General features: G+C 37.9%; 2 protein-coding genes across 2 annotated transcripts in view; both read right to left on the minus strand.

Moving 5' to 3' along the window:
- Positions 1-558: 558 nt before the first annotated feature.
- Positions 559-5,292, minus strand: LOC128232128 (myogenesis-regulating glycosidase-like). Its single transcript, XM_052945506.1, has 5 exons — positions 4,079-5,292; positions 3,678-3,855; positions 2,351-2,517; positions 1,802-2,037; positions 559-1,653 (listed from the first exon to the last, which is right to left on the minus strand). Exons 1-5 carry the CDS (start codon positions 5,212-5,214, stop codon positions 1,391-1,393), a joined length of 1,980 nt encoding a protein of 659 aa, XP_052801466.1. The 5' UTR covers positions 5,215-5,292; the 3' UTR covers positions 559-1,390.
- A 228-nt stretch (positions 5,293-5,520) lies between these two features.
- Positions 5,521-27,361, minus strand: part of LOC128231134 (mediator of RNA polymerase II transcription subunit 13-like) — a 36,349-nt gene continuing 14,508 nt past the window's right edge. Inside the window, exons 5-29 of the mRNA XM_052943563.1 lie at positions 25,866-26,011; positions 25,511-25,684; positions 25,036-25,294; positions 24,189-24,275; positions 20,159-20,956; positions 19,758-19,992; positions 19,019-19,070; positions 18,642-18,781; positions 18,409-18,499; positions 17,623-17,807; positions 17,248-17,414; positions 16,336-17,063; positions 14,774-14,899; positions 14,404-14,574; positions 13,055-13,152; positions 12,585-12,891; positions 12,177-12,308; positions 11,747-11,955; positions 11,386-11,571; positions 10,801-11,027; positions 10,479-10,621; positions 9,769-10,298; positions 9,321-9,488; positions 9,005-9,111; positions 5,521-8,753 (exon numbers count right to left, since the gene is read on the minus strand). Coding sequence (XP_052799523.1) covers positions 8,621-8,753; positions 9,005-9,111; positions 9,321-9,488; positions 9,769-10,298; positions 10,479-10,621; positions 10,801-11,027; positions 11,386-11,571; positions 11,747-11,955; positions 12,177-12,308; positions 12,585-12,891; positions 13,055-13,152; positions 14,404-14,574; positions 14,774-14,899; positions 16,336-17,063; positions 17,248-17,414; positions 17,623-17,807; positions 18,409-18,499; positions 18,642-18,781; positions 19,019-19,070; positions 19,758-19,992; positions 20,159-20,956; positions 24,189-24,275; positions 25,036-25,294; positions 25,511-25,684; positions 25,866-26,011 — 5,599 coding nt within the window. The 3' untranslated portion in view covers positions 5,521-8,620. The remainder of the gene's footprint in view (positions 8,754-9,004; positions 9,112-9,320; positions 9,489-9,768; positions 10,299-10,478; positions 10,622-10,800; positions 11,028-11,385; positions 11,572-11,746; positions 11,956-12,176; positions 12,309-12,584; positions 12,892-13,054; positions 13,153-14,403; positions 14,575-14,773; positions 14,900-16,335; positions 17,064-17,247; positions 17,415-17,622; positions 17,808-18,408; positions 18,500-18,641; positions 18,782-19,018; positions 19,071-19,757; positions 19,993-20,158; positions 20,957-24,188; positions 24,276-25,035; positions 25,295-25,510; positions 25,685-25,865; positions 26,012-27,361) is intronic.

Here is a 27,361-nt window from a genome sequence, read left to right on the forward strand (position 1 = left end):
GCTCATGTTTTGTAATATGCACTTTTTTTAGGACGAAATAAAGTGTGGCAAATCGTCCAGGAAATACATTAGTACGCTCGCTAAAGGCTCGCTTACTTACATATTTCCTGAACTGTGTATTACATGACGACTCGTGACAGATCCTTTATGTCTAATAAGTGTAACGTCTAAAACGACGTTAATCTGTCTTTTTGTCCTAATAAGGACAGGATTACTTATAAGTATTTATTGTCGTTGTTAAATCGATTAAGATATGATCAACTAGGTAAATGGTTTACTTTCATTAAAAAGAAAAATAATTAACCAATCTGATATTAATGTTCATACGCATTTGCAATATATTAAACAATGGACATGAACGTGTGAAAATTACAATATAAAAACACGTACACTAAATGGACACTTTATAGTTTATTATAGACTGGTATCCTACGTTACTTTTTCTACAAAAAAAGAGGGCACCAGTCTAGTTTATTAAGCAAAAATAGTTAGACGTCGTTACGCTAGACATAACGTTAACGGACATTTTTAACACTAAAATCTAATTATCTCCCGTGTTTTTCAATTAAAACATCATATTTTTGCTGTGTTCCTGATTTATGATGAAAACGTCAGTTTTGTTAAATTCATCATGAAAATGTCGATTTTATTGGAAAAACACAATAACAACATTTGCACGTGAAATTCGACGCTTTGAAGACATGAAGACTTTTTAAACCGGTAATCTTATCCAGACTAACTAAACAATATACCCGAAACTATTAGAAAACGTATTTCAAGTTCAGCCGAAAGGAATCGAAAAACACTAACACTTTTGGAATAAGTTGGAATAATGACGTCATATCTGCTGATAAAGCAGTCGTAATTTCGCGCTAAAATAATGTTTTTGTCGTGTTCTTCGCACGTTCATATGTTACACGTCTTCTTCGTTGTTGTTTTTCATGGAAAATGTCAATTAAAAGATTTATTAATAATCTGCCGTTCAAAAATAGATTATATATATACACGGGCGGATGCACATTTTACTTCTAATTGCATGGACATGAAATAAATTTAGATGCGAACATTTTAATAATAATATGCGAAATTTCACTCGATTATGTGTGATGGTTTTCTAGTTAGACTGGCCTTTTGACGTTACGTTCTTAATCTTATTCACAGTTGATACCGTTAAAACATCATTTTGCCTTATTTTCATTGGACAGTTTCTCCCAAGTTATGGAAATGCTTGCAAGTGTGATACAAACTTACTTAGTGCAGGTATAATTCAAGCGTTATCAATATCCATCACATTGCATTAACCATTCGAATGGAAAATACACTACATTTAAAACATGTCTTAATAATTGATGGTAAGGGCAAGCGTTTATGAGGAGTTTATTTTGGATATTCACACATGTTTAATCAATCTAAATGTAGGTACATGGTCCAAAGGTACAGAGTATTCCCGGAGCCATAACCCTCCCTGCACGGTCTCCCCGCTCCCCTCGTCCTCCCAGACCCCCGGGGGCAGGTAAACGTTACGTGTCCGGGCCCCGCACTCCACCACCGGGGCCACCAGTAGCAAGTCGCCAACAACGAACTCGTCCTCGCACTCCAGGGCGTCAAGATCGTCAGGAGCTAACCACCATAGCGGCCGTATGATCGGATAACCTACAGTCCAAACAAGGAATGGGTATTTATATATATTACAAGTAAGTAATTTAAAATGAACACTAGAAGTTTGCATACTACATGAAAGCGCTTGTTTTGAGCACTACCTTTGCCGTAAAGTAAAAAAAAAATATCGCAATATTTAAACCTGTCTCCTGTGCCTCTTTCGCCTCCCTCAGGACGATGGGTGTGACGACGTCTTCGTGAATCTGCACATATTTCCGAGCGATGCGGACCACTTCTGCGTCGTACTGCCATGGCACAAAGGAAAACTGCATAGCGGGCAGGTAAGCCGTCACCTCTAGCCATCGGATGTATAGCTCCCGATCCGGAAGTTCGGTTGTCGTGAACGGATTTGTTCCATCTGCGGCATCGTAGTCATACCTATGGACAGAGAGTATACATGTATGGCAACTGCACAGTCATGTATTTATGACTTAACATACGACCTTGAGTCGTTGTTTGTAACAGAGACATGTCATCTACTACGCTCAATATCGCGGGCACTGTCAGTTCAGTATGTCTTAAAGTTGCATAAATGCTAGTATCGGTCATTATAAAAGTGAAAACATAACATTATACTTGCAACGGTAATTGTTTGTAGAACTTACAGATAAACATAACTATCTTGAGTGATCATAACATAATAAGACTGGTAATCTGGCACTCATTTGCATGTTCCAAAACGTTTGCGTACCCGTTGCCACCGATCATATCTGGAAGGATGTAGGGGTATCCTAGGATACCCATGGTGAGGACGGTGGGAACCAAAGACCGCAGCCCGTTGTCCCATCCCCACCGAGATTCCTTGTCCCCCATCCGAACAAACACCGGGAAACTCTGGCTTCGGTACCCGCAGCGCACCTGTCGAGCGGAAAGGAAGACTGAATAAACTACATGTAATACATAAACATGAAAATTACGATTAAGTAAAACCTCAAACTATTATTGTACTGTGTACAAGAGACATGATAAAATAATCTATATTTGAGGTAGGGTATATGATAACATAAACCATAAGCTCAATGAGCTAGTTTTCGTCATGAATAACAAACATACATAAATAACAATACATGGCAATGAATTGGTGACATGGAAATAAAACCATATGTTTAAAATAGGTAACACATGCAAATCAAGGTTTTTATTCAGGCAGACAAAAAGTGGGGTGAATTCAGCACTGTTTACAATGATAACATCAAGTTTTCGTGACGAGATGTACGGCCAATCCACACGTTCTCCGGCAGATGAAATATGTAAATTTTGATGTCAGTGGATCAAAGGTCTAGTTGGTGGTATCCTGAATCTGAAAATCGTTCCGATCGATATCTCAATAAGCTATGGTCCTCAAACTTTGTAGGCAGGTTGGTCATGATCAGCAGAGCCAATAACTTTTGATGTCAGTGGGTCAAAGGTAAGTTAATGGTAACCTTAAGCTGACCTCGGTTTCCGATCAATATCTCAAGAACGCTATGGTCCTCAAACTTTGTAGGCAGGTTGGTCATGACCGGCAGATGAAGCCAATAACATTTGAGGTCAGTGGGTCAAAGGTCAGGGTCGTTGTTACTGTAAGCTAAAAATACGCAGTTTACTATCAATAGTTAAAAAAACGCTTAGGCCTAGAGAAATTGGAAAAAAGTCCCTCAAACATGACCAGCATCCATACTTTTGACGTTAGTCGGTCAATGGTCAAGGTCGTGGAGACCTTGAGCTAAAAATCCGATTTCGTTCAATAACAAGAGTGTACCTCAAACTGGGCATGCTGGTAAACTGCATCTGCTATCTTTTAGGCATGTTTAAAAACATTCGATGGGTCGTTGATGATTTGCATCAAAATTAGTTATGTTATTTAATTTATCGAGGGAGCACACATATGAATCCATATAAGATCTGTCTTTCTAATCACTTAGTGGGCAGTTCAACTTCAAAGTTTAATATGTGTGTTTTTGTACTTCACCCTTTAAAGTTAATTTCAAAACCTAGGACAGCGCACGTCTCACGGTGACAACATTAAAATAACGCACCTCAATCATGTGTCCGAGCCTAGCGACGGCCTGTACGTACTTGGTGGTGTAACGTGTCGGGTCTGGCCACGCCCACATATGGCGTTGGAACGCGGGCACGTACGTCACCTCACCCGCATCAAACTTAAACGAGTCAACTCCGTACTTGCGTTTCATTTGCTCCAGACGGGATACGAACCTGGCAATGAAAGTAAGTTTATCATTCTTGCCAATATGTTTATATGAACACTTAGTGCTGAATGTCGTTTTTAATACATTGCCAGTTAAAGCATGTTTATACTTGCAACAGTGAGTGGTGTATCCGAACATGCAAACTACAGGCGAAAGAAAGTAGAAACTTAATATGAGCAATACTATTTCTAAAAGTGTGTGCTGTATATCAGTCTATTTTCAGTAATTACCAATCAACCGCCTCTTCGTTCTCCACATCCAGGGTTCCGCCTATCCCCTGCCACCACTTGACCAGGGCCGGCGCCTGTCCGTCCGCGTCCGTTAACCAGTAGCCGCCAACCATGCCTTCCGCGAACGAAGGAGAATCAGTGTTGGCGAATGGGGTCACCCATACCGTTACACGGAACCCCTTTCTTTTCAGAGTGGCTACCATGTGTTCTGGCTTTGGAAATTTCGCCGGACTAAAGTCGAACTCTCCGTAATGCGTAGAAAACATGTCATCTATTTCAATTTGAGAGTTGGAGAAACCATGCTCAATAATTTCTTCTGCGTACGTTAGAACCTTTTCCTGATCTATATCAACCTTAAACTTGGCCCATGTCGACCAGATTGGCGATTTGAACATCCTGGCATCCGGCTGCCCAACGGGGCGCGGAAAGAACTCTGAAGTCATCAGTTTGTGAGTTAGTAGTATGTTCTCGGTTTTACAGACAAGTATGTCAAGAGTCACAGGTTTGTTTACAAATCCACGAATATTTAAATCGTTTGCTCCAAGGAAACATAGTTCGTCCGATATGTTAGTATCGTTATTTTTACGTAGATGTTTGAAGTACACGGGACTGGTTTCGGGAATAAATATGCCAACTCCTTTGGAGCTCAACCAGTATCGTTCCAGAACATTCCCAACCGACATGTTCAATGGCACAATGTCGTTGGATACATACGGTTGCCAGGGTAATGTGAGGTCGCGGTATGGCCATCTCTGGTACTGCAACTCGCTGCCACCGTACCATAACCCTAATCCAACGTCAAGACATACACCAGCATGTATTCCCGGCTTAGAGGGGCTCAAATTCACATTCATACAATCTGTTTTGTATGCATTTGTATTTAGGGTAGTTGAAAATACTTCCGGTATACAGTTTGTAGCGGCGGTATCTATATCCTGACCTTGACAACCAGCATATGTTTCAAACACGTGACCATATAGCCACGCATCGTCCGGGGTCGCGCTGTAGAAGGACACTTGTCTCGAGTTTTCATCATACTTTAGCTGAACATTCTCGCTCGTAACCCCATAAACTAGCAATAATAAAGAACTACTTGCAACCACCCTGCCGAACAACGGAAACCATCGACGTTCCATTTCGATACCACGAGATGAATAAAACGTTATCAGCAAAGAAAAGACCCTAAGCAAATACGGTCGCTGAAGTAAACACGTTCGTATACAAAATATATCAGTTTGGCAGACTTGAATCAAAGGGTAGCAAATCTGTTAGTCGAGCAATGGCTATTTGGTAGTAAGGGGTGCAACCATATTTCAATCTTTTTTTTACGAATACAGTATGCAGAAACCAATGTCCACGATGTTAAATTTTTACGGTTCGACGAAACTGTCAATGGAAAGTCAATTCCAGACAAACAAGGAGTATACACAAGGAACAGTGTGTTTGTATCTCACTTTTTATTTCTCTCATGATGAATTACGGCCGACCGGCACACACGAGCAGAAAATGTGATAAAATATTTAACCATGACTTACACAGTGGTCTTTATTTAAAAATACACACAACATGTTTCTACACTATATATACATCTTGGCTTATATGTACATAACAAGGTGATATTTCATGCTCATAACATAAATGAGCTGCAACATGTAAATGATTATTCTAACAATTTTAACATCAATGGTTGTTTGGCTTGAAAAACAACAACAATACAACTGTTTGTTCAAGTAAGTACCTGTAACAACTGATTCTTTACTCGGATTTTTGAGATTTCAGGATGCATATAATTATTGTTATGATGTTTTTCAGAATATATTTGAAATAAGTGTTCATGTGCGTCTTTGGACAAAGTTACCCCACCAAATTGTTTACCGTAATGTATGTCCTTTGTAAATAATCAATGCCGTCAGAATGTACTTTGGTGTTTGCTTAAGTGGCTTACAAACAAATGCACTGCCGAGAAAATGCCAATGCTCGTCTGTTCTTGTGGTTTTATTTCAGTCAAAAAAGGGAAATAACTCAATTATTACTTAAGTCCTAGTTATGTGCCTTATTATACATGTGCATATCGTCGCTGGCAACATGAGAAACAAGTTGTATTTGAATATTTTTGATATCTTGGTTTTCAAGTTATGGCCAAGGTTAACATTTTTGCACGACACCAGGGCCATCAAATTCCCAATCTTTCTTTGTTCGAAAAACTAAAAAAATGCCTTAAATAGGTAAAGGTCCAAATCACAAAAATCTGAGCATAATATGTTTGGATTTGTTTTAATGAATACTAGAGTATATTCCTCATATAATTAAACACAAATGGGAACTTCACCCCGCCTGGTCACTTGTCGGGAGATTTTTTTCCTGCTTTGATCGAAGTAATTCATTGGATAATACAACCACTTACTATTCTTTGACAGAATCTAATCCATTTATTGTTCAAATCAATAGTTGAATGACAACCAGTGTCATGCTCAAATCTTAAGTAATGTCAAGTTAACCAACCATTGAACTGAATGTTTATTTTCTGAAGAAAACAAGAGTATTGTGCCTTGTTGCAAGTACAACCTTTAATAGAAAAAAAGATTAAACTTAACAAGAACAGCAAGGCAAGTAAGAATGTTATACAGTTCCTCATGTGTATTTACAAAATGAATCCTGGAAGAATGGGATTATGTATACAAAATAAACATAACTAAAAATAAAAATACTGTTCCATGGTTATTTCTGAAAATCAAATATAATTTTTTAGAAGAAACCTATTCTTTACTGACCAAAAAGATTTGACTTTTTGAAAATGCAATAGTAGCGAAATTAACAATTCTCTCAGACATATACATTGTTAATGTAAGACTCTGTGTAAAATCAATGAAATGGAAATTTGTCAATAATCAATTGCACCTAAAGTATAATTGCAAGAACATAAAAATATCTCAAACTTTCTGCCCTTCAATGCTTAGAACTGTAGGTTCCGGCCTACTGAACTTATATATCTCAATAACCATCACGTTATGTTTCATCTCAACTTCTTTCTTGAGAACTGTCCATATTTGATTTTCTCTTAATGATATTTTGTACAAAATTAACAAAAAAAAAAAATCAATAAATATATTCTGAAATCACAATCATTGCGTCAAATATGTTCAATTAATCAACAGTCATACATACAGACACAAAAATAGTTAGCACTTCGATAAATTATATTTGTCAACTGCTTAGTTGTACATGCATTTCAAAGAAAAAATATAGATTATATACAACAAAAATATTAATTCATTCCAAATAGTATTACTATTACTCATCAATTATTTTGTCTCAATATTGTATCACAAAATATATAAATGCTCTCCAAATAGCTTATTTTTCTACCCTGCATTCATGGTACATACATATACATGTTCTATGCAGTACTTGATATTTGATTCACAATTCAATATATACACAACAATACAGAGAAAAATGTCAATAAATACGACTATGAACATAAATAGAATCCAAATATCTACAGAAGATATCAAACAACGACTAAAGCTGCTCTATCAAAACTGTTGACTACAGTGAAATACATCAAAACATAGGTCACCACAAACATACAGAGTGGCTCGCTTCTTCAGGAATTTCATTGTACAATGGACTAAATAAACATTACTCATAATCAAATAATGATGAAAGCAAATAAAATGCCCTTTGTGTTATAAATCACATCACTAAGGAACTTTGATCCCTAATCCCTTCAATAATTCTAAAATGCATACTTATGTCTTAAATAATTGCAATATATAACTCTTCAAAAATATGGTTCTCACTCCTTAAAGTATTAAATTATTCATTAAATGTGACACAAGCTTCATTATATATTAAATCACCTTCTTAATGACTGTTTAAGAAGTAATTAATAAAGGGAGAAATTTACAATTCATTTACTATGTATATTCCAACACAACCGGAGATAAAAAGTTATTGCCTTCTATAACAATACTGAAAATAAAGTTTTCCTGCGTTTTAACATATTCAGCCGAAATGTATATGTATTGAATGGATACTTTATCAGCAAAGAGAGATTTTGTTTGACCTATTAAGGTGAATCATCGCAAACTATACAAATGTTTCTGATTTGATCGACTTGGACATGAGCTTATACGAGTCTGAAGGAATAAGGCAAGCATAAATGTTAAACATTTTACATCCTATGAAAACTGTCTTCGACAATAGATACCGGCAGTTGACTCTCTATATGTAAGAAAATGGAAGATCTGTTTTCTGCGGTAGATAAGAAATGTAGTAACTTGAAAATGGTGTGTGACTGATGAAAGCACCAATCAACTCCTCAAACGTAATAGAAATGGTGGGCAGGCATACGGGAATAAAGCCTATAAACATATGCTTAAAAAATAAAGATATGAGACATTGATGACTTAAACTGGAATACTCGATTGATGAATTCCCTTCCGTAGAATGTAGACAAAGGAAGCTTTCACATTGTGGCTGAAGGCGTGGCTGCCTGGCAGTGATGATCCCTACCAGAAGGTGGGCATGATTCCAGTCTTAGATGAAAGCATTCATAGCATGGTACAGCTGCATCAAGACAACCATATGTAAGGGGAGGCAGGACTGGCGGTCATTCTTCGCTGGGTCAAATGTCAGCCAGGACAGTGCGTTGTACTTCTCCAACACAAACCTGGGGAGGATAAACAATCACCATATTACATCCTTCCATGTTCAATGATTGTCACACAGTTTTAAAGTAGATCAACTTACAGGTCAAGAGGTCATATGTATGCATTTAATTATCAACTGATTAAATGTACTGACTTGTATGACAGCTAAGGACTTCTTTTAATTTGTCAATGATCCAATGTGATGATCCAATGTTTATAAAGGGTTATACAGAAACCTTACAGCAGGGAAGATCTACAGAAGGAATCCTACCTGAGGACGTCACATGTCAAATTAGAGTCAAGAGGATGGGAATTCCCAGGAGATGTCTGGTGCATGAAGTCATCTTGGTTGGTCGACACATGTACATGCAGTGCAGACTGAAATAACAAATAACACTATTTAGCTCAAGGTCTTAAATCAAATCACTTCTATTTTGGTAAAACTGCATTTTTGCTAAATAATGGGAAGCATTCAATAAAACCTAACATCTGTGTATAAATCAGTCGCTGGCATTATACTGTGCCTATCACTGGTTTAAAATGTCCAGTTTACAGACAGAACTATACTGGTCAAGTCTGGTACCAACCTTGAAGCACTTGACAGGGGCGTGTTCGTTATCTGGACATGCTGACCAGAACCAGCGTGGGAGGGGACCAGTCTGGGCAGTTGAGATGTAGTAGCCCATGGCCAGTGGCTGCTGGAGGAGGTTGGGGGCGTCATCCTGTGGGTCCTTCTCATGACCAGCTGAACTTGCCTACAAGAGGTAAACATTTTCATGTAATCATGTACAATTCAAGTTCGTGTCATGCTGTGAAATTAAAAACAAAACAGACGAAATAGCCTGTATAAATTATCTGCATGTATGTGAAATTTCCAAAATATTTACAAGACAGACCAGAAAATGTAATTTAAGAAACCACCAATCCAGTTTTTTGCAGGTACATGAACTACAAATAACTTGAATGCCTTCTTTAATTTGAGACAGAAAATACGTTTCAAAAGACTTTGTCACATAATGTTTTACAAAAGCTCACCATGGACACTCCATTCATTTTGTTGGGCGAGTTCCTGCCAAGGTCCAAGTGACCAGGAGAGCCAGGGTTGTCCTGTCGGGGAGATCCTGGCGGAGAGTTCTCCGTCATTGACACAAACACATCCATCAGGTTTGCAAACTCATCAGGAGTGTCAAAGTCATTGATAATGTTAGTGTCTGAGAGATCAACACCAAATTCTAGATTATGACCTCCAAGATCAATCCCTCCTGTCGAGTCCAGCTGATTTTGTTGAGTATTGGCTTGGGCAGTGGCAGATGTTGGAAACACAAGAATATGAGAGCAGGAAGCATCCCCAGGTGTCTGTAAAGGGCAGTTTCGTCTTTGTTTCTCCTCAGCCTTCACACAGTCAGGCGTGATAGAGAAGCTGCGATGTTGCTCAAAGGAGATGAGGCAGGCAGAGACGATGGTCGGGTGTTCACCCTCCACCTGATGCGAGCATGAGGAACACATCTCACGCATACGCTTGTTACAACGCTGGATGTTCTTCTTGCTCAACAACCCAGACCAACCTGAAAAATATCAAATTTTGAATTTTTGCACATAAAAGGATCAGATTGATGAATCAAATAAACATGTAGATTTATTTATACAAGCTGGATAAATAAGCAGTAAAATAAGATAAATTGAAATATAATTTAAATGATGATCTTTTCTTTCAAATGGTTTTGATAATCCACAAATTTACTGACCTTTAAGCTCCCCATGGCCTATCCGACCAAACCTGCCTATTACCAGCCTGCAGGGTTTGGCCGACATTGAGATCACACCAATGATAAAGTCCCACAATTTACCAAGACCAATTTTGCGGGCTGAAGTCTTCTTCCGCCTGTTCCTGTAATAATAAAACAAAGTGTTCACACCAAGTTAAAACTCTATCATGAAGTATAGACCTGTATAGACAAAATACCTGTGAAGTATCATCTTGTGGAACTGTCAAAAAGTGAAGAAATTGAACAGCCAGCAACTTGCAAATGCTTTAAATGATACTAATCTGCTTAATGTGAGGAGTACCTATTGGGTATGTCAATGTTGATGGTACTTGTCTCCACAGTTTCACCGTGCTCATCAGTGCAGCATGCCAGCAGCCAGCGCTGGTCCTCAGACAGGCAGTAGACACACATGAGGATGGTAGAGTTCTCCATTTTCTCACTGCATGACTCTGCTAACTGCTCCTGCTTGTCCTTGATTGGTGCCAGCACAAATGGAGGGTTATACAGCTTGCACAGAGTTGTGTCAACCTATAAAAAGAAGAAACATGTAAGAGTCCTTGACAGACCAGCTGCAAATCAAAATTCATGTTATTCAATACTAATGACTTTTTGCAAGTTAAAAGAACAAGTTTATGGGCAACCAATAAGAAAAACTAGTTTCTTGTCAAATTTAGACAGTTTACAAAATTAAAAGAACATGAGGCCATTACCTACTGTCATGGCCCTTTTGGTCATTTTCAATCCAGAGCATGTATAAGTTTGTTTATACAACGGACACCACACCATGGCATAAGGTCCAATGATGTTTGGCCAGTAGAGCTTAAAACTGCTTTTTTTTATATAGCATACACATGCAATACCTCCATTCATCTCGCTGTCAACTTACATTCCCTTGTCTCTTGAGTATGATATCAGCACCAGCAGCAGGACCAAACCCTGTGAGCGAGCGCCCCAAGATTGTGTGGGACAGGTTCCATCTACAGCTTGTGAACACAGAGAATGCTATATTCTTGAGGAGCTGGAACTGCATGGCACTTTCCTTGGCATCTATGATTGTCTGCACAGGTATGATCTGTGGACAAAATTTCATGATAATTAGTTCAGGCAAACTTGATTCAGGCATTGTACATCATATGGAAACACTTTGCTTTCTAATGATGAATAACAAAATAACAAAATGGTGTGTAATGGCAAAGGATATGCGTTTATGAATCAATCAATCCAAACAAAACACTTTGGTTACAAACCTGCAGGTAGACATTGTTTTGCATGAAGTCAGGGAGTTTGCTGATGGTTTCCTGGTAGCACCGGAGCAGACCCATCATTGCGAGCCGGTTAATCTCATCCCACTCCACACCAAACGTAAACGGGTTGATCATGTACACCACTAGGGCCGGAGTCTCCCCCTGACCAGTCCCATCACTAACATCATCATGGCTATCACGGTGATCTCCATCTATATATATATATATATAGATACAAAATTTAGGGTTTAACAGTGTTTCAGCTTCAAATTATGTAAAGGTTAGCAAAATTCTACTTGGTTGGTATGAAAATAAAGATATCCAATAAGATGGTTAAGAGAATTTTGTTCTGAATACTTTATGAAATAGAACTTGTGAGCTTGTAAGGTTTCTTTGATGATCCTGAAATAATTTGAGATCACAAGCTCAATACCTCTATCATCAGCTCCGTGAGATGAGGAGTATTCAGAGGTGCCATGGTCCGGCGGGCGCTGATGGGCATGTTTCTGACTAGATGTACTGGCGGCAAACATCATCTTGTAATCCTGCTGGTTCAACAGCTCAGCTTCAAACGAAGAAATAGAATGAGTACTAGATACATGTTATTTTACGGCAGCAAGTGTATTGAAATAAGTAAAGTTGTATCGGTAAATCTGTAAATGAGTGAGACACAAAATAGTTGCATACAAATTCATGGAAATCAAATGTTTGCAAACAGGGAAAGTATAATGTAATTATGTTTCAAAATTTTAAAACATTATTTTCTATTATAATAACTTTACACAGAATATCTAAGACCAAACATTATTTGCAATAAATGCAAAATACAAGATTTTCTTACCTAAATACATTTTGCAAGAGAGTGCGTAGAGTTTGAGGTTTGAAGACACATGATTGTTTGGGATATATTTGAACCACTCATCAAGGAAGCTTTCATCAACTTTCTGTTTCTGTTTGGGGCCAATTCGGAAGATACCGTCCCGGAGCTTATCAATGGGACTGTGTCGGCCAAGACGCAGCCACTCATACATAGTACTGAGCTCCTTGAAGAAAGGTTGGACTAGTTTGATGATGAAGTCGTTGTCTGGCGTCACAACCACGTAGGCAACATCTCGACGGTGGCCATATGGTTCTAGTAAGTTCTTGTCCTGGAAGGAAAACATTATTTTTAAATTCATCAAAATTAATCAGTAAATTTATTTACTGTCAGTGTAGTAAACCAATATGATTTCTGGATTTAAAATACATAATTGTTTCCAAAACATATTCCACAGGTTCAACATTATTTAAAGAAATCTTTAAAGTAAATACCCAGTATCTGAGAGCATAAGGTGAGACATTAGATGAGTCTTTGTCATAACCAACAAGGAGGGATGGAATGGGCTGAGTCTCACTGTTCTCATCTGAACCTGCAAATACAATCAACATGTAAATGATAATTGCTTAAACATAAAACAGAGTAATGCTAAAAAAATTGATTGAGTTGAAATTGGGATACAATATTCTACATTTTCAATTATGTGAACAAGTCCATTACAATTCCCATTCAATTTTGTGTAAATATCTTGTTTACAAGATAGTTTTGTTTTCAAGTGTTTATGTTAAAATCTTTAAAACCCAAATACTAGTAGTCTTTGCCTTTTGAATTGGGGAAAAATTGCGGATACCGGCCAAAAATCAAGAAAATTTGTTAGTTGTCAACGTAATTTTACCTCACAAAACCGGACAAATTTTTGTTCAGACATGTCAAAATGATTTTGTGTATTAGGAATTCGCGAATCGCGTGTCACTTTGTTTTGACAGCCAGTGCATCGTTAAATATTGCACCTGTGATGTTGTGTTAACTCGATAATCGTTGATTGGGCTGTGAATTGACTGCCGCGCAATAATCAAACGATAATCAAACTTGTGAAAAGAAAATTGATTGAAACATTAATTTTTTTGTTGCAGAAAATAAAGAACTAGAAACGATTATTAAGTGATCATTTTGGGGGGTTGTTTTATCTAAAGACTTCTATGACTGAATCAAATTAGAGTGGTGCGTTAATTAAAATATCAAACATACTTAACAAGCATTAAATCAACTTCGCTTTAAAGGTTAACTCAGTTAATATTTTGAGTAAACTTACATCATACATCATATCCTCACTAAACCGGAATCCTCACTAAACCGGAAATTTTGCCCAGTCCGGTTTAGTGAGTTTCCACTGTATTGTATTTAGAACAAAACAAATTGAGTACAAAACATTGGGATTCCTTAAAATATGCAAATCTATCATGCTTACTGAAGATTATTATCATTGACTAGGACACTAATTTTCATGTAAAATTCGTACCGGGTACATTACATTACAAAAAGCTGAAAATAAACTGAAATTAATACAGGAAAGAGACCAATAATGTTGCATCCTGCCAAATTATCTAAAAAAAGATGAAGCTATAAGCAATAAACCAGCTATTTTGCAGTTACTCAACCAAAATTTTTGCTTGCTAATGTCTTGAATGGAAATATGTTCAATAAAGATGCGAATTGGACTTCTAGGTAAAAAGAAATTTAGGTTGCAGGGGAAAAATGAATTTATTTTTAACGAGGGAAAAGAAGGCAATATTCAGCCCTAAAATTAGCAAAAAAAATCACCAGAAAGAGATAATAATTGTACCTCTGCCGGCAAGCTGGTGGAACTCTATCCAGGTGAGGGGTCCCTGGAGTTTGTAAGTGTGCTCCCAGAGACGTGTGACCCGCTTATTCTGTATGGCATCTTGCAGGAGGGGCTGCAGGCCCTTCAACAGTCTCACACTCTCCTGTGAGTTCTGCGGAAGCTGGCTCACACCTAGATCAAAACAGCATTTAAGCCAGTAAAAATCAGAAAAGTTCAGTTTGAGATTGCCCTTGATTTAATCAGAGACCTACAATAGATTGCTTCAAACTCAACACCAAATCAATTCATTTTCTAGGTTGGACTTAGCAGTACAATGCCATTGCCTTAAAATTATTTGGTACATGTGAATGTTGAGCATTGTAACACCTACCCTGCAGCAAGGTCCATCTATGGAGACAGGAAGCTTTGATTAGGTTGTCCTCCGGGAGTTTGTTGGGGCAGTGGTCCATTGCCTGCCGTCCCTGGTCCAAGGCATTGTAAGTTATCTCATTACCATCTGCAAATTAAACAACAACAAGAGATGTTTGTCAAACATTATGCCCCCTGAGCGCCAAGTTGCCAGAAATATTTGGACAATTGAATGAAATATGCATGGACTGAAATGACAGCTGATTTGTCATTGGATGCATATGAGGCAGGTCATCTACTGGTCATACCTAATCTTCATGTCAAGTTTGATGACCATAGGTCCGGGAATTGTTGAGTTATCACTCGGACAAGCTTTGGTCTTCCAACAGACCGACCGACATGTGCAAAGCAATTATATAACCCCTCTGCTTCGAAGGGGGGCATAATTAAACTAGATGTTCACTGAAAACTGATACTTCAACTCATGCATTTAGTGACATATAAATTTCTACTGTCTACTATATAAGAAAATAAAATATGGACAATCAGAAAACCTTTTTTCAGCTTACAGTCACACTGACCTTGACCTTTGACCCACTGACCTCAAAATCAATAGGGTTCATCTGCTGGTCATGACCAATAAGCCTACCTAGTATGAGGTTCCTGGGTCAAAGCGTTCTCAAGTTATTGATCGGAAACCGTTTTTCATGTTAAGGTCACACTGACCTTGACCTTTGACCCACTGACCTCAAAATCAATAGGGTTCATCTGCTGGTCATGACCAATACACCTACCAAGTATGAGGTTCCTGGGTCAAAGCGTTCTCAAGTTATTGATCGGAAACCGTTTTTCATGTAAAGGTCACACTGACCTTGACCTTTGACCCACTGACCTCAAAATCAATAGGGTTCATCTGCTGGTCATGACCAATAAGCCTACCTAGTATGAGGTCCCTGGGTCAAAGCGTTCTCAAGTTATTGATCGGAAACCGTTTTTCATGTTAAGGTCACACTGACCTTGACCTTTGACCCACTGACCTCAAAATCAATAGGGTTCATCTGCTGGTCATGACCAATACACCTACCAAGTATGAGGTTCCTGGGTCAAAGCGTTCTCAAGTTATTGATCGGAAACCGTTTTTCATGTAAAGGTCACACTGACCTTGACCTTTGACCCACTGACCTCAAAATCAATAGGGTTCATCTGCTGGTGATGACCAATACACATACCAAGTATGAGGTCCCTCGGTCAAAGCGTTCTCAAGTTATTGATCGGAAACCATTTGGTATTCCGACCGACCGACCGACCGACCGACCGACAGACAGACAGACCGACCGACCGACCGACCGACATGTGCAAAACAATATACCCCACTTTTTTCAAAAGGGGGCATAAATATTGGATTTTTTTTATAATTTTAGCAGCTTAAGCTGTCAGGAACCAAAATAAACATTCCTAAAAGATGGCACGATCCAAATTTTCACCTCAAAATAAAATAAATTAAATTGAACAAAACAAGGATAAGAGGTTTAGCTCATTGATTTAAAAAGATAGAACCAAAAATGGAAACGGAGTGCTTCTTACCTTGGTGCCAGATGCGGCTACAGTGCAGGCCTGTTTGAGTTTTGCAGTGCATGACGAGTCTGTCTCGTAGGGCTGCAGCTGTGCAGGTTGGGTATGGCACAGTAAACTGTCCCAGCAACAACAACATCACAGACTGGGACACCTCTTCCATAGGCGGAGTTACTGTTGCACTAGTCTCATCCACTTTGTTCAGACCTAGAGTCAACAGGTTGCGTTTACGCTTCTGTTCTAACCTATCATCTCGCATTCCTGTAATTTCAACTTCATCCTCATAAAATAAGCCAGCCTCATAGCCGTAACGTCTGTTCATGACTGCACTAAATCCACATGTACACTTGTATTCCTGTTCACCCGTAGGGTTAGGAATGTAAACACCCAGGTCAGAGCCCTTTATTGTCATATTACACACACATATATTACAACTATCAAAGTTCTGATCTTTGAACAAATTCAATATGGAGTCGGATAGCACTACATTCACCAGCAAACTATGAGCTTCTGGAATCTGATTGTTTGTACCGACATGGTGATTGAGGTTTGAGTTTGGAGTTTTGTTCAGGTAAGAGGAGGCATTGGATGCTGGAGACTGGAGCTCGTAGCTCATGGGTGTGCGCTGCTGGCCGACACTGTTCTGGAATGTGGCGGGAGAGGCCTCTATTGCACTGGAGGGCATGCGGGATGACGGGATACTGGGGAGATTCTCTATGGAAGGGATGTTGATGTACTGGCTGCAATGGAACATTGGCAAGTTATCTTAATTATATTATTTGGAATCTTCATCTCTACACCGAGATATTGAACAACAAAATGACAATTTCTTGTGTAAAGTTAATCACAAATACAATTATTTTTAGTGCATTACATTTAAATGCATATGTACATGTTTGGAATTTACCTGAAGGTGTATCTTACCTAACATGTTTGTCTGGTAGTGGTATATGTATGGGGTGGTGGAACCAGGAGGCTTTGTATTCTGGCACTGCAGGAGGTGGAGATAACTGGCTGCTGTACAGCTCAACGGGAGCATACTTGGTGGAGCTGGGGTACTTGGCCCGCACATCAGGCTGGTACACACCCTCCTGAAATTGGTATAATTATAAATCGAACCTATTCATTTTAGATTATCATAATATTGAATTCAATGGGAACTTATACACTTCAAATCATTAAAAACCTTTTACACATTATGAAATGAACCTAGGACTTATTTTTCAGCCTAATGATGGCCTGTTCAAGCTAACAATTTCAGTATTCTATTCTAGATCCGAGAATGAACAGAACACTTACCTTATTGAGGTCATCAGCAAGGGAAGTGCCGACAGTGACCTCTGTTTTCACGACAGCCATCGGAATGCCTTCTATGACAGATGGATGGGCCTCAATGTGGGCCTCATGGTGGGTCAATGGGGAACAGTCTGGGTTGGTTTCATGCGAAGGTGGGGTTGGGTACATTCTAGACAACTCTGCCGGTGCTGCAATTCAAAACATGATTTCATTAAATAATATTTAACTTCTTTTAAAGTGCTCAAATGTCAAGAGAAAACTGATAGATAAATATGAGGTTTTGTTCTAACGTCACCAGTATTAATTCTGACGGGGCCCTTAAAAAAAGTACATACCGGTACAGTTCTGTATACACAAAATAACATTCAAATGCATTTCAATTATATTTGACATGATTGTGTAAATAACTAGACAAAAAACAAACAAGCCATTTTTTCCGCGGCGCTTCTGTTTTGACAACTGTTTCTTTTTCTTCATTTGAACAAGAGACTTAATTCAACAATTATTAAAGACAGAGTTGTGGGCTCTGCTGTTCAAGTGCATATTGTCACTGGCAACTTGTTTTCCAACTTTCAGTTAAACCGCCTGAAAGGTTTCAAAATTAGGGCAAAGGCTAAAGATTTTGCATGAATACAAGAGCCAATGCAGCCAACCTCACTGCTAGCACAATACCCCAGACGAGCTAAAACTGTTTCACCATCCCTGACTGATGCTGCCACATATGATGGCAACAAGTGATTTTAATTACCAACTACTTATCAATTTGTTTGCCATAGTGAAACTACCAACCTATAACCCCAAGGGCGTCCACAGGACCGGTGTTGGGCAGTTTGGTAAGTTTAGGCTCCTCAACGCTCTTTGGTGGGCTTGGCTGCATAAACTGTGAAAAAAAAAAATGTTTATCATCTGCTGTATATGTCAATAGAATACCAAACAGAATGATTGAAACAATATTTTTATTAAATCTTTTATATTCAAAAAGGTTGATAACAACAAAAACATTTTCTATAACATGTACTTACAGCATCATCATTTGAATCAGAGTCTGAGTCAAATATTTTATCGAGATCACAGGCTTTTGGTTTCAGATCCTCCTCCCTGGTGAGGCTGCCCGACACCTGGGTGCCGGGTGTGGTTGGGGGAGACGTCAACGAACCAATGTCTGGAAACAATTCACTTTGTCAATTACATGACATTGTGGCAGCCAAATTTGTTTCTAGGGAGTTCCATTTAATTTAATTGCATTCAGTATAGACAATAAACATTACTATTTAAGGCTATATGAATTTGCCTGTGAATAAATATGAACAGTCAAATATGTGTGCAGGCCAATTTATGATTTCAACATGAAAGTTGGCTGAAAATATATATCATAAAGGCATAAAAATTGTTTATTTACCCATGTTGCGTTCATCTTTGAACCCAAAATTCTCTCCTGACTTTTCCTCTTCCTGCATTAAAATAAATATTAAATTACATATGGCTGTTATATCAACATAATTTAAACTTGGTAATATCTATATTTCAAAGACCTAGTGCAGTGATCGCAACAATAGATTAAACCACAATTAACATTCAAATAATAAAGTAAGCTTTAACAGCACCATTATCAATAATGTAAAAGCATATCATTAAATGACCACAAAAAACAATTCAAGGTGTACAAGGCAATTGAGCATCTATGAAAACACTAAAAACTTTTTCTTTTTTTACCCTTCCACTATATATCTACATTATGATTGACAAGGCAAATACAAGGAAAAACAGCCAGAAGAGTTCAGGGTTCTCAATAAGTTCCACTTGAACTATCTCAAATAGTTAAGTAACCAGTGCTTCTTATTCTACTTAAAAATCACTTATTTTTCCAAATTTGAACAGGCCCTATTGCTGTTTGAACTGTCCATTTTGGCTGGCAGCCGGTTCTTATTGAGAATACGGAGGGTTTGCAATCTAATTCAATAAATAAACATGATTTATTCTTATAAATCAAATGTAAGGATTCGTCACCCGTGAGAGTTAAATATTAACTTACTGTTGTTGTTTTAAAGTACTTGTTCTGAATAAAATATAAAAGTAAGAGCTTCAAATGCATATAATTGAGAAGCAAAATCATTCTGAAACCTTGACAATATACACACCTTGAAAGGTCTCTGAAAGATGTCATCCCTGCTGTTGCGCACAGACCGTGAGAGAGTAGCCGGTGTGCTGGACGCCTCATCAGAGAAGGCGTAAGGGTCAGGGGCGGGAGGTTGCAGGGGGGAGGCAGCCTTCATAGGCCGGTGGTTCTGGCCAAAATTGATGTGCGTATCCTGAATCCCATTCAACATCTCAGATGAGCGGTCAAGGCACATCTTTTTTAATGGGAATTCAGACCTGTAAAATAAGTAAGCAGGTTTTATTTTGACATCTTTTTTGTCCTTTTTTAAATTAAACCTTTGTATTATAAAGCATAAAATGTTATTTTGAAATATTATACATATCTACCTAAAACAGATTTAGATGACATTGAAAAACTTCAGTATAAAAACTGAACCATTACCAGTTTGAGACACTGTCAAAGTTGTAAAGAGAATCTGTTGCCAGTTGCTCAGTATCACCATCAACTGTAGGCAAACAAGGTCGTTTGAAGGTCTTATGGTCCGATTGCTTTTGCTGGGACCGAAGCCAGCTGTTAATATTTGCTTTGGTGCTCTCTAATGACTGTTGATTCCAGTTAATACTATTATTGATACCAGAATTAGGATCCAGTTTCAGCACGTTTGATAAAAGAGGTTTATGAAATGCATTATTATCTGAAGTCACACCATTTACCATAACACTGGTATTGTTTCCTATATTCACATTTTGGCTTGTACTTGGGTCAACACTTTGCACAGGTTTGTTTGCCCCACCCATCTCCTTGTCACCATGTTTCAAAGCTGGAGGGTGGGGACTAAGGGTAGGCATTGTGGGGTCCATTGCCACACCCCCTTCTAAATTTGCATGGTTATGAGAATCCTCCAGAGGTGATGGAACATTGGAGGCAGGAGATTCAATGTTCACAGTACCAACAGTGGTTGCACCTTCTGAGCCAGCTGAGGTGCTCCCTTGTGGTATGGGGGTAGAGGCAGAATTTGATGCTGAGACTCCCGAGTTTTGAGACATTCCCTGTGGAATCCTTGACACAAAAGCATCCATATCATACTGCACAAAGTCGTCCACTGTTTGGTTTCGCCTGTGGAAAGGAGCAGAACGGAACATGCGAGACTGTTGGCGCTCTGGTCCCCTATCACCTTTCTTTTTGTCAAGCTGTTTCCCAGGCATCCCTGAACTGGCCTTGTTCTTTGCACCTCGTAATCTGTAATGACATATTTCTATAATCATGAACAAATTCAGTGATCATTAATAATAATTCTTATGAGAGTTGGTTTCTTTCTTTATTTTTCCCCCCATCCCCATTGTTTACACAGTAGGTATATATTGCAAAGAATAATATCATTTTCAAAACAATAACAGCAGCTGAAGCAAATTAACATTTACCATGTACATGTAGCTTTTGTGCCAATTGTTAACTTTGAGATCACCCCTCGTATGGTAGCTGCCATGTTTGTTGTATCATTAAACTCTTTACATACATGACCTTTACATCTAACAAAGAATGAACTTATTTCTGTGTAACAGTGTTACATTGAAAACACAAGGTAGATAACCTTAGAACAGTTAGTACTGGAAATTCATGTTAGCTTAAAAGAACTAGGTAAAACCATAGTCTAAAATAATAGACGTGTTATACGGGATTCTTTCAATCCCTAATGTCTAAATGGGAATGTGCAAAAAACGGGGGTGTTTTAAAAATATTGAAATTGTTTTAAGTGAAGTATTTTATGGTTGAAATTGATCATAAAGAGTTAAATTCATATTTTACCATGTAAGTGAAATGTTATCTTGCACTAAACAAGCATTTTATGCATTAAAACGAGTTTTTTACCTTTCCAATAAAACGAAAGTTGACTGACACAGAAAACAATTATGCGAAGGGGAACAACTCGATACAATCGTAATAACTCGGCCTCCTCCGACAAAGCTTAGAGATAGACCTCGTTATACAATCGTAACAACTCGGCCATGGCCGAAATGTTCCCAGCGATTTAAAACTGTGCCCTGAAGCCTTGCAGGTGCCCTTCATGTATATATCGTTATGTTTTGACAGAATGAAATGAAGAAAAGCCGTCAAACTCATAATTATAAGTTGGATATTTATTTTTTGTGTACAGAACTAATATAAAATAACATTATCTGGTAATATTTCTTGTTTTTATGATATTTTATAGACTCTATATGCTTTAACCCGGAATCCTGATCGGAACAACTACCCACTTTTGATACTAAACAATTTGTACGTGAAGGATTTGCCATATCAAAAATCTAAAAAAAATCCGCCAACGTACAATTATTTGGACTAGGTAAAACCATTGATGCCTTTAGGTCATAATAAAAAAAACTGCAGTGTTTGCATACATGGGATAAAAAAATAATGTAAAGTGGAAACTCACTAAACCGGACAAGGTCCGGACTGGGCAAAATTTCCGGTTTAGTGAGGATTCCGGTTTAGTGAGGATTCGATGTACGGAGTAAGTTTAATCAAAATATTAACTGAGTTAACCTTTAAAGGCTTTTGTCCTCTAGGGACAGTTCAATTCTCCAACGTCTAGACGAAGGTTGAGACATGATTAAAGCACTTGCAAAAGTGATAAGCATAATTAAACATTTCTGCGTTTGTATAATCATCTTTTTTTCCAAGTCTTAAAATAAAACAACTCGCGTAATTTATTGCTTGTTTAGTATGTTTGATAGTTTAATTAACGCACCACTCTAATTTGATTCAATCATAGAAGTCTTTAGATAAAACAACCCTCCAAAATGATCACTAAATAACCGTTTCTGGTTCTTTATTTTCTGCAACAAACAAATTAATGTTTCAATCAATTTTCTTTTCACAAGTTTGATTATCGCGCGACAGTCAATCCACAGCGCAATCATCATTATCGATTATCGAGTTAACACAACATCACAGGTGTAATATTTAACGACGCACCGACTGTCAAAACAAAGTGACATGCGATTCGCGAATTCCTAATACACAAAATTATTTTGACATGTTTGAACAAATAAACGTCCGGTTTTGTGAGGTAAAATTATGTTGACAACTAACAAATTTTCTCAATTTTTTGTCCAGTATCCGGAATTCCAAGGTTTCAGTTTTGTAGGGATTTTTTTACATTGAAAATAGAAGGGGAAAACCGGGACTCTGAAAAAAGTCCGGTATCCAGAGGATTACGGTTTTGTGGAGATCCGGTTTAGTGAGTTTCCACTGTATTATAAACAAGACAAGGAAAATAATTGTTTAATATTATCAGTATACATGCATGTTGTTCATGATAAATATTGAGTATTTTTTATTAAATGAACATGACACGAATGGCAATTATTCACCCCTAGTCATTTGTTGGAGATTGTTTGTCAGATGTGGTCAAAATTATTCCACAATTAACACTTTATAGTCTAATCTATTGACATAACAAAATCCCTGTGCAGTTCAAAAATGGTGTCTTGAAAACTTAAATCATTTGATCAGGGTGTTCTTAATGTAATTCTGATTGGTTGACGTTCAATCGCTCCGCCTACGGGTGATGTTTCGATAATTGACTGATACTTGACCAAATGATCGGATTAGAAGATTACCGATTATAAATGGCCAATCGGATGTTTTTAATGTTGGAACAGTGGCTTATACTTGCTGATTGACAGATTTACTATTAGCTTAATTTTTTTGGCAAAGTCAATGTTTATGTTAGAAATTGGCGAAGTCTGGAAATTTAAGGCAACCAACCACTTAGCTCAATTCACCCCCTATGAGAGCCCTGAGGCAATTCTGGTGTACCATCAATCATGTGTAAAGTAACAGGCTTTGCGCGATATACATGTAACACCTGGATTGAAAGTGACATACATGCAACACCTGGACTGAAAGTGACATACATGCAACACATGGACTGAAAGTGACATACATGTTACACCTGGACTGAAAGTGACATACACGTAACACCTGGACTGAAAGTGACATACACGTAACATCTGGACTGAAAGTGACATACACTAACACCTGGACTGAAAGTGACATACATGTAACACCTGGACTGATAGTGACATACATGTAACACCTGGACTGAGAGTGACATATATGTAACACCTGGACTGAAAGTGACATACATGTTATACCTGGACTGATAGTGACATACATGTAACACCTGGACTGAGAGTGACATACATGTTACATCTGGACTGAGAGTGACATACATGTAACACCTGGACTGAAAGTGACATACATGTAACACCTGGACTGAAAGTGACATATATGTAACACCATGTCCTGGACTGGCATTAATAAACTTGAAATAGGTCTACTTATGAAAAGCAAGCAACATATAATGAAACAGTTTCTGATAAAAAGATCTAATTTAACACTGCAGTTGCATCATACTTGGATTAGTTAACATGCAAGGTCTAGTAAGTTGTATATTTATAAATACCTTGAACAGTTGCAGGCCGATTTTGAACATGGATCAGCGAAGTTCCATATCCCAGTTTGGCCATCTTCTGTGGTACTGTCAGCACATCTGGAATTGAATGGGAATTCTTCCATACATCTAATGGTCATCATTTATTAGTATATGAGCACTTGTGTACACAATTACACGGATAGTCTATATACTTTATACTATGTATCATTATAAACATTGTGTTAACTAAATAAAGTATGTAAATGCACCTTTTATATATTTGCGCAAAAACCATCCAGTCATAATTTTCTATAGTATAGATAATTAAATTACACCTAACGTGACTTTGCCTTTATAAAATGACCTATAGTTATCATTAGCTACTCGGTAATGCCTTGTGTGATAATTTTAATACTACACTCTCATGCAAGTCTAAAACATACATTACTGGCTTTCTCGAGCACCTTGGTGCAATGCTACTTCTAAAACATTGTTGAAAATCTGTGTGAGTCGATGCAAAAATTCAAACACAGAAATTCAAATGAACCTTAAACAGTTTATCAAATGACATCATAAAAACGAGGGGAAAATTCAATCACTTCATTGTTGTTCATATTGACTCCTTGTCAAATGAAACATCACAATTGGAGTCGTAACCATTGTAAACAATTTCAGCATAATAAAATAATTTCAGATGCCAGTGAAGGTGATAGAATATAATGTTTACCCTTTAAGTGTCAAAGTTAACCTTGGCGTACAATTTTTCAGGTTAACATCATGTGCTATCAACTTCCATGGCACCTGATATTCATATACTAATAACTGTTCACTGAACATTTAACTTTGTAATTGTAGGAAACAACATTGTCTCCAGTACCTTTTCGACATGCCTGCAGTAATACAACTATCCTGACTTATTCGCTCCACCATCTTTGAACTGAACAGGTGGTTGGTTTTTGCAGTGACTTCCGACATGGGCTCCATCCCACGTGCTCGGTGTTGGGCGTCGAGGAGAAGCCCCTCTTCCATGTGTCCATGGCCAAGGAGCCCAGCCCCGTGAAGAACCTGGCGGTGGGCCTCATAAGCTTCATCCACAAGTAACACATAACAGGATGGGTACTTCATGCGCACACCAGCTGCAAGATATAATATAGCACTATGATGCATGTCATAAGAAACATGCACAATTTGTTCTTAAAACAAATGTCGAGGAAATATACCTAGGGAGGTTCAGTTGTTTCCTATGAATTCAACTTATCATAAAAACTAAAATATAATAATGAAAGTGAATGTCATATATAATAAATGCATCAGTTCAAATACGTACGCCACCCAAAACATCCCCCACTTACCCACAATAACCTCAACCAGGTTTGGCAGTTTGCTGTGGTCTGTGTCCGCTCCTTCCACCACCCTAACTGGGTAGAATTGTTTCCAGTCATCCAGGTTTTTCCGGGTTGCGAGATCAGAGTCCCTGTAGGTCACACCTGTCAGGCTCCCATTCAAGCCATATGGAGCCAGAATTACTAAAACACAAAAATTAGTGTAGTCACCAGTTCTGTTTAAAGGTCTTTATCATTTAAACAACAATGGTGCGAAATAAGGTAACTTTTTTTCTCAGTCTTTTGTCCAATGGCATTCCAAGAATTTAAACCTTTTTTAAAGTCTGCATTGATAAGCATTATAGCCTTTATAAGGTATTCCTACCATTGAGCTGAGCGCCACTTTCCTGTGAGTGGTTGAGGTGTTCCACTGTAAGAAGGGTGACCGGAGCATGCTGCTTCACCTCGATACTGGCGCACACAGTGCTCTCCCCATGCAGAAAAAAGTTGAAGCAAAACGACAGGCTGGCACTGAAATACACACCTCAGTTTAGCTTATGTGCTAATAATAAATATAGATTCATTTACAACTGTAACAACAATTGGCCTATCTCAAACAACAAAGGAACAGGATATATATCTTTACAAACTGTTAATTAACCTTAACCTTGATAGGCTCAAAATGAGTCCACTTTACATTTAAAACAGTGCTGATAAACTTGATTTCCCAAAGTATACAATCCATTTACAGTTGATTCAAATCTAGTGCATATAACTAAACAAAGGCATCAGCTTTGAGTGCTGGACATTGGGACCATCTTGACAACAAACATGTCGTACAATCGCTTTTTGAAAATTTAGAAGTTTTATAAATTAATATATCTGAGTAGTTATCTACTTCTAAAAGAAAAGCTTTAGTCAGTTTAGGCAAAGTGCATGTTTTTGCAAGTACAACTTTCAACTTAAAATACTCTCTAATTAATGAACTGAAGATATTTTGACATATGAGTTGCAGTGTTCGAAATTCACAGTAGCCCGATAGCCCAAGGCCACAAAATTTCAGCTGGGGCTACCGATTTTCCATAGAATTTACACAACGCGTAACGCATCGTGTTTTTATACGCAAAACCTTATTATTTAAGAATGCGTCCTTCAAGACGACTGGAGCAACTAAGTCGCCTTGACAACGGCGAAGTCGGATTCGCCAAAATTTACGATGATAAAAAGCTAATTGCTCTGCGATTCAGGGCTCAAGCCATGTGCTGAATATTTGATTATTTAATCAATGAATATAAAATGTCAAAATTAATTAACGCCCGAAGTGACAACTAATTATCGATCAGTTTCTAACCAGTAGCTGTGTCTGTTAGCAGCAGTCAAACTCTATGACATCAATAACTCCGCCCATTATGTAAATTAACGGATAACGTCGGCAGTTTTCGACAACTACGATGGCTATGAAAATCAACAATGCTAAAGTAGCAATATGAACATTGATATTTTATTTATTTCGTTTAAATATATTTTATTTATTAGCTAAAATAAAAGAAAGATATTTAAGTTTTTAATGCGGACAGAAAATAATCATTCTACAAAAGTTAAATGTGCAGGAAACAGGTGCCTGTTTACTTCCTGACAAATTCAAAGTGAACGGACAACTGTTGGACAAAGTTAACTCGTTGTCAGTGTACAGTGCAGTAAGGTTCTATTTTACAACTTTGAATTGCTTTGCCATTTATTTTAAAGAACAATTATAGGACTATTGGCAATATAAACATCAGAACATTTTGTTGTAACTTCTGAAACTTGAAAGTTGAAAAGGGAAACATGTCATTGCACAATCGCTGGTGGATATCGGATTTGACAAGGATGCATTGGATA

Source organism: Mya arenaria, chromosome 4 (genome assembly GCF_026914265.1).
Source record: "Mya arenaria isolate MELC-2E11 chromosome 4, ASM2691426v1".
Lineage (NCBI taxonomy): Eukaryota > Metazoa > Mollusca > Bivalvia > Myida > Myidae > Mya > Mya arenaria.